The sequence below is a fragment of the Bos mutus genome, chromosome X, assembly GCF_027580195.1.
Source record: "Bos mutus isolate GX-2022 chromosome X, NWIPB_WYAK_1.1, whole genome shotgun sequence".
NCBI lineage: Eukaryota > Metazoa > Chordata > Mammalia > Artiodactyla > Bovidae > Bos > Bos mutus.
The window spans coordinates 65,477,774-65,485,821 of record NC_091646.1 but is presented as its reverse complement, the minus strand read 5'-3'; the positions used below and the strand labels follow the sequence as shown (position 1 = coordinate 65,485,821).

The window sequence follows — 8,048 nt, the reverse complement described above, 5'->3', positions numbered from 1 at the left end:
CTATCTTTTATTGAGCCCGTCTTTGCATGAAATATTCCCTTGGTATCTCTAATTTTCTTGAAGAGATCTCTAGTCTTTCCCATTATGTTACCTAGTCACAATATTCACTGACTAGGACAAAATGTAACGAAGCATTGAAAACAGTCATTATTTTACATATCTTGATTGTTCTGACTAATGTAGAGGGTGACAGCATTCATAAAGGATAATGGATAGAATCCTGGAAGAAAGTATTTAAATTGAGAAATGCCTAATTGGCCTACCAAATTATTGCCATTAGGACAATAGTAAATTTAGTTATAATTTCAAAATGGAATAGCCTAATATTATACTTCTAGTGTAGTGTTTTCAGCTCACCCTTCTTTAGATGTTAACCAAAAACTCAGAATTTAGATTGTAGAAGTTTATTGATATGATCAAAAAGCAAACAGCCAGACATTTGTTTATCTCTGCCACTACAATGTATAATTTTGAATAGTATTTTAAAATGCATAACAAATAATATTTAAATCAATACTAGAAAAGTAAATTTAAGAATCTACTTAAGGCACTTCAGATGAAAGCTACTTTCAACATTTCCACAAAAGTAACACTATTCTAAGTGTAGTAAATCTGCCCTCTACAGAGTTTAGCCAGAACACAACTTCTCTCCTTAAAGAAGAAGAATGTGCTCTTAAGAGAGACACAGAAAATACAAAGAACTGTCATTCTTCAATGCTCATTGCAAATTATCTGGAGCTATAGGTTACATGGCAGTAATATTCCCCTGGTTAGTCTGTACAAATCAGGGCATATTCATACAAGTCTCATAAGAATCACAGCGTAAATTTATTTGGCCTGAGACAAGTACAAAAACAGCAGATAAGGAATCCAGAATCACGCAATTTACAGTGGAGTAACAAAAATGGGCTCCAGTAGAGAGTAAATATCACCTCACCCACCAAATCTACTTAAAAAAAAAACAAACCAAAAGCCCCACATAGAACATTTCTTCATAGGCAACTATAATCATCTCTTTCTTTAAACGTCTATTATGTAAGATTTCTAGACCATGAGGGAGAGTTATTAGATGGTAAATAGTAGCAGGCAGTCACAATATTATTTTAATGTAATACTTCTAAGATTTCTTAAAATTTCTTCACAATTGGAATTTGCATATTTCTATAATAGTGGCATTTCTGGATACCCTTTACAGCCATGGAGGAGATTATAGCTATATCTACTGATAACCATCAACTTTCATTCTTCACAGAAATTTGGTTAGCACATATGGTTATTTTTATTGACAGAAAAAAGATTAAATTCAAACAGAACTTCTTCAAATGATAACTTTGTTTCTCCACATAAAGTGAGAAGACAAAGGTTAACATAATAGCAAGAAAACAGAACAGTTTACAAGAAAAATTTACTTTCTATTCATAAGCAACAACTTAATATTTCATCATTTTATTTTCCCAATCTAGGGGAGTCCTTTTCCTAAACACAAGGGTTAATAAAATGTGTTGTCACTGTAATACAGAAATTGATTTAACCAGATAAATCCATTTTTTTCTCTTAGGTACAAATGAAATAAGTGATAATCTCTGAGTTGCAGAAACATTTTGGTCAATTGTAAATTTACACTGATTTTAATACTAAGCTACATTTTTATTAGAGAGGGGCCCATCTTAAATAAAGGACTTCCCTGGTGGCTCAGACAGTAAAGTGTCTGCCTACAATGCAGGAGACCTGGGTTCAATCCCTGGGTCGGGAAGATCTCCTGGAGAAGGAAATGGCAACCCACTCCAGTATTCTTGCCTGAAAAATCCCATGGACGGTGGAACCTGGTAGGCTACAGTCCATGGGGTCGCAAAGAGTCAGATATGACTGAGCAACTTCACTTTCATCTTAAATAAATTAGGGAGACAGAATGAGCCTGAAATTGTTCCAAATACAGGCAGCTAACACCACACTCATGAAGAAATCATAATCCTGTATTTAGGAATACTTCTTAATGTCTACAGCTACCAAGAAACAAAGTCTGCAAAGAATTTCAGGAGGGAAGATGGAGGACTGGCTAGTGATCTTTTTCTAAAGTCTAGATGTGTACGCTGAAGAATGGTGTTCCATTTTCAGAAGACACATAGCATATATGATTTCTCTGCTTAAAAGGAAAGATGTGTGAAGTATGCACATCCATGCAACACTGGAAAAGCTAAGAATGGATTCCTGACGCTGTTATCAGTAACAGGCATATGCAAGAACACCTGGTCACAAGTCCCAACTACCTTTGGATAAGATAAAAAAATCACATGGTCAAAAGTTAAGCAACACAGTTTTGAACCTTGTTCTAATTAAAATGTAGTAGTTTTAAATTTTTTATAAAATTCCACTAAATTAAATGTTCCAGAAAGTTTACTGGGAAGGGAAGGTTAAGAGAAGAATTGTATCCAAATACTTCATGAAAATTGCTTGTTAAGGCACTATACATCTTCTTTGGTTAAATGATTAACTATTTTAATCATGTGGGAAAAAAAGAGGTAATCCAAAATACATAAATTGCATTCTTCTTTTCACACACATATTTTTCATTTTTCAATTTCCATTACTCCAGTGTCTACATATTTCCGGAATCCTTTTTAACTCATCAGAAAGCTGAAACAAAAATATATACCAGTCTATTAATATCTAAAAGAAAAATAGTCTTTACCTCTAACAAATATCTTGATTTTATCATATCAGATCAAAGAACATCTGGGTACATGTATAATAAACTTTGAGTACCAATAACAAAAAGAGACACTGAGATGCTGAGGTAGTCTTAGAAGAAAAGGAAGTAGAAATAACCTCAAATTAAAATATCTCCCGAATAGATACCAATTAATAACTGAATCAACCACAGTGATCATATAAGTAATAGAAATACCAGAAAGATTACCCCTGCATCCCAGTTAGTATTCTATAGGGGATAAATTATTTTAAAATACATATAGACAGAAGAATAAAAGTATAGAGCTGGAGGATTTAGTCAAGGATCAAAGTTCTAATAGGTTTTAATCTTTAGAATTAAACAAGTTTGCAAGAAATGCAAAAGGAGATTAATTTAAGTTGTTCACTGATTAAAATACATTTAGAAATGTTACAATATAATGAGCCGGCCAGGGAGTTATTCAAAATTATCTACTAAAAACTTCTGTTGAAAATACGAAGAATGAATTTGTGTCTCAAAAATATCACTTGATACACTTTACATTTAGTGTTCATGATCCTTTATAAAACAGGGCAATGTTGTATTAAAACAAGAATTGTAGTAAATGGCACTCAGATTATAAAACTAACTCATGATATTGCCTGTTGTGTACAGGTACATTTCTTTTGGCTATTAACAGAATAAAATCAAGAAGTTATAACTAGAAGAATAATTTCTTCGCTGAGCTTTAGAGATCGCTATGAATATTTCAAGTCTATTAGACCTTCTTAAACACTCTTTCTTATTCTACAGTCTACAAATTGGATTCTATTCAAATGTTCTGTTTATTCTACCTAAACAGCCTGAAAAGCAGAGTGAAAAGTTTTGGAAAAAACATTAAAAAATAATTTGTCCTCAAAAAGATGTAAAGTATGCAAATAAGGAACTGTGCGAGGGTATAAAATGTTCTAATCGTTATGTGTTTGATAGATTTCTAGGTTAAATTAAATGATGTCAGAATAGTCCTGAATGATTTTCCCAAGAAATCACATAGTTTTATTCACTATATCATAATTATTATAATTTCTATATGCAACATAACTCAAAGCCTATCTCTATGTCAGAAGCTAGAGTAATCTGGAGGTAAAGTAAAAAAAAACTATATAGCACATCAACTCTAATCATTGAAAGCATAGGTAATCACTATACAAATGAAAAAATAATACCTATATGGATATCCGTGATACTTTGATCTGAAAATAGAGAGCATCCAACTGAAGAATAATACAACAAGTCCAATACCAGCCACACACATTACTGCAGAAAAATAAAAGGAGAGTAAAATGAGCATGTTAAACACAGTAAAGAGTAAGAACATAAATTTTAGGCTACACTTCTAAGAGTAAAATGCAAGGGCTATATCTACTGGTAAGTCTAAACTACAACAAATTTCATTCCCATTCTTATATCTTCAGGAGTCTGCCTTCACCTTTAATTTGCTCTATTACACTATAATGGAGCAGACTCTTGGAGGGCACAAACAAAACCTTGTGCACACCAGGAGCCAGGAGAAAGAAGAAGTGCCCCCATAAGAGACTGAATCAGACTTGCCTGTGAGTGTCCAGGAGTCTCCAGTGGAGGCACAGTTGACAGTTTGGCCTCAAACAACATAAGGAAACACAGCCCAACCCATCAACAGAAAACTTAATTAAAGATTTACTGGCCCCACCCATCAAAACAAGACCCAGTTTCCCTCACAGTCAGTCTCCCATCAGGAAGCTTCTGGAATCCTCATCCTTATTCATCAGAGGACAGACAGAATGAAAACCACAATCACAGAAAACTAACCAAACTGATCACATGGAGCACAGCCTTGTCTAACTCAATGAAACTATGAGCCATGCCGAGTAGGGCCAACCAAGATGGACGGGTCATGGTGGAGAGTTCTGACAAAATGTGGTCCACTGGAGAAGGAAATGACAAACCACTTCAGTATTCTTGCCTTGAGAATGCCATAGACAATATGAAAAGACAAAAAGATTATGACACTGAAAGATGAACTCCCCAGGTCAGTAGGTGCCCAATATGCTACTGGAGAAGAGTGGAGAAATAATGCCAGAAACAATGAAGAGATGGAGCCAAAGCAAACACAATTCCAGTTGTGGATGTGACTGGTGTTGGAAGTAAAGTCCGATGCTGTAAAGAACAATATTGCATAGAAACCTGGAATGTTAGGTCCATGAATCAAGGCAAATTGGAAGTGGTCAAACAGGAGATGGCAAGAGTGAACATTGACATTTTAGGAATAAGTGAACTAAAATGGACCAGAATGGGCAAATTTAATTCAGATGACCATTATATCTACTACTGTGGGTGCAAGAATCCCTTATAAGAAGTGGAGCAGCCCTCATAGTCAACAAAAAAGTCTGAAATGCAGTACTTGGGTGCAATCTCAAAAATGAAAGAATGATCTCTGTTCATTTCCAAGGCAAACCATTCAGTATGATAGTAATTCAAGTCTATGCACCAACCACTAATGCTGAAGAAGCTGAGGTTGAACAGTTCTATGAGGATCCACAAGACCTTCTAGAATTGATACCAAAAAAGATGTCCTTTTCATCATAGGGGACTGGAATGCAAAAGCAGGAAGTCAAGAAACACCTGGAGTAACAGGCAAGTTTGGCCTTGGAGTACAAAATGAAGCAAGGCAAAGGCTAAAAGAGTTCTGCCAAGAGAACGCACTGGTCATAGCAAACACCCTCTTCCAACAACAGAAGAGAAAACTCTACACATGGACATCACCAGATGGTCAATACCAAAATCAGACTGACTGTATACTTTGTACCCAAAGATGGAGAAGCTCTATAAAGTCAGCAAAAAAGAAGACTGGGAGCAGACTGTGGCTCAGATCATGAACTCCTTATTGCCAAATTCAGACTTAAACTGAAGAAAGTAGGGAAAACTACTAGACCATCCAGATATGATGTAAGTCAAATCCCTTACGATTTATACAGTGGAAGTAAGAAATAGATTCAAGGGATAAGATCTGATAGACAGAGTGCCTGAAGAACTATGGACAGAGGTTCATGACATTGTACAGGAGGCAGTGATCAAGACCATCCCCAAGAAAAACAAATGTAAAAAGGCAAAATGGTTGTCTGAGGAGGCCTTACAAATAGCTGAGAAGAGATGCTAAAGGAAAAGGAGAAAAGCAAAGATATACCAATCTGAATGCAGAGTTCCAAACAGCAAAGACAGATTAAGAAAGCCTTCCTCAGCAATAAATGCAAAGAAATAGAGGAAACAGAATGGGAAAGACTAGAGATCTCTTCAAGAAAATTAGAGCTGCCAAGGGAACATTTCATGTAAAGATGGGCACAATAATGGACAGAAACCTTATGGACCTAACAAAAGCAGAAGATAATAAGAGGTGGCAAGAATACACAGAAGAACATCCAGTCCCATCACTTCATGGCAAATAGATGGGGAAACAATGGAAATAGTAACAGACCTTTACTTTCTTGGGCTCCAAAATCACTGCAGATTGTGACTGCAGCCATGAAATTAAAAGACACTTGCTCCTTGGAAGAAAAGCTATGACCAATCTAGACAGCATATTAAAGCAGACACTACTTTGCCGACAAAGGTCCATCTAGTCAAAGGTATGATTTTCCCACTAGTCATGTATGGATGTGAGAGTTGGACTATAAAGAAAGCTGAGGGCCAAAGAATTGATGCTTTTGAACTGTGGTGTTGGAGGATTCTTGAGAGTCCCTTGGACTGCAAGGAGATCCAACTAGTCCATCCTAAAGGAAATCAGTCATGAATATTCATTGGAAGGACTGAGGCTGAAGCTCCAATACTTTGGCCACATGATGTGAAGAACTGACTCATTGGAAAAGACCGATGCTGGAAAGATTGATGGCAGGAGGAGAAGGGGATGACAGAAGATGAGATGGCTGGATGGCATCACAGACTCAGTGGACATGAATTTGAGCAAGTTCTGGGACATGGTGATGGACAGGGAAGGCTGGCATGCTGTAGTCCATGGAGTCGCAGAGTGTCAGACATGACTGAGCAACTGTACTGAACTGAACACTATAATAGAATAGTTCTATTTACACTTGTGTAATTTAATTGTGTGAAATAATGAATTCCATTAAACACCACCACAGAATTTAGTGTTAGAAACACTGTTTTACATCTGACAAGAAAATAACTCACTCTTTTAAAACAATTTGTTTTTTAATCAAAGGATAATTGCTTTAATATAACTCACTTTTTAAACTTCTTTTAAGTCCTTATTATGTATGGCCTTATTGTATTATTGATAAATATTGACTTAAAGACATCTGGTAATATCATTCTGACAGCCTTAGTTGAAAGTACTTTATTCGTCAACACTGCTTATATGAGGACATCCTTCAACTCAGATTACTTATTTGAATTATGAGGGGAAAAAAAAACCTGATTCCTACCCCCAAATTCATAGCTCTCTATGCTCTGGTTCAGCATAGCAGTTACCAACCTTAACCCTAGACGATGACCCTACAATGCTCAAGTATGATTCCCATAACATGAGGATTTTTAAATCCCTGGACTAAGACTGGCTAAGAAGCAGAGAGGTAGGTGTGGAAAAGCATGGAAGCTCTAGGGAAACATATTTATTGGACAATACTAATGACAATGTTTAGTTTTGTTATACTTAGAGAATAATCCATTTTCCCTTTACAATTCTCACACAATATGATTAGGGGCCAAAAATTTAAATCTTAAATAATTTTTTATAAGTATTAACACATGCTCTTTGTAGAAGTCTTTTTTTCTTCCTAATCAAATGCACATATACATGTATATATAGCTTCACCCCGAATATATATTTGTATTCTAATTTTTTCACATATCTAAAAGTGCTTAGGAAAGTTCTTGATATATAATAAGTGCTAAAGAAATATTTATTATTAATATTTGTGATAATTTCATTAATTACAATCTTAGAAATAGATCAAATTGTGACTAACTTAATATATGTCACCAAAATGTTTTACAACTTAAATTCATCCCAGCATTGCAGTAGTACCCAGATGGCCTTTCTCCAAAAATGAATACTGAAATAGGCATTTTTTCAAAAGTCAGGAATTAAAGGATGTATATTGACTGGATGAAAAATTGCTACATTAGTTCTATTTTTCTAATATGTAAAACTTCATTTCAATGCAACAGAAAAATTATCTCCCAAATTCAAAATCCAATATCATCATCTTTTTTTCTAGAAGGAAAAAGTAGATAGATTTATTAACCTAGGTTAATTTTGATGACATTTAACTCTTTAACCATAAAATAAAAACTCAAACTGATTTCATATTAAGTAAATTACATT

General features: G+C 35.0%; 1 protein-coding gene across 2 annotated transcripts in view; it reads right to left on the bottom strand.

Moving 5' to 3' along the window:
- Positions 1 to 809: 809 nt before the first annotated feature.
- The window catches only part of MAGT1 (magnesium transporter 1), a 48,496-nt gene continuing 41,257 nt past the window's right edge, over positions 810 to 8,048 (bottom strand). For both annotated transcript variants that reach the window (XR_011463149.1, XM_005888675.2), the window contains 2 exons: positions 3,895 to 3,985; positions 810 to 2,634 (listed from right to left, as the gene is read on the bottom strand). Coding sequence is in view for 1 of the 2 variants with exons in the window: in XM_005888675.2 (XP_005888737.1) it covers positions 2,619 to 2,634; positions 3,895 to 3,985 (107 nt within the window). In the remaining variant the exon portion in view is untranslated. The remainder of the gene's footprint in view (positions 2,635 to 3,894; positions 3,986 to 8,048) is intronic.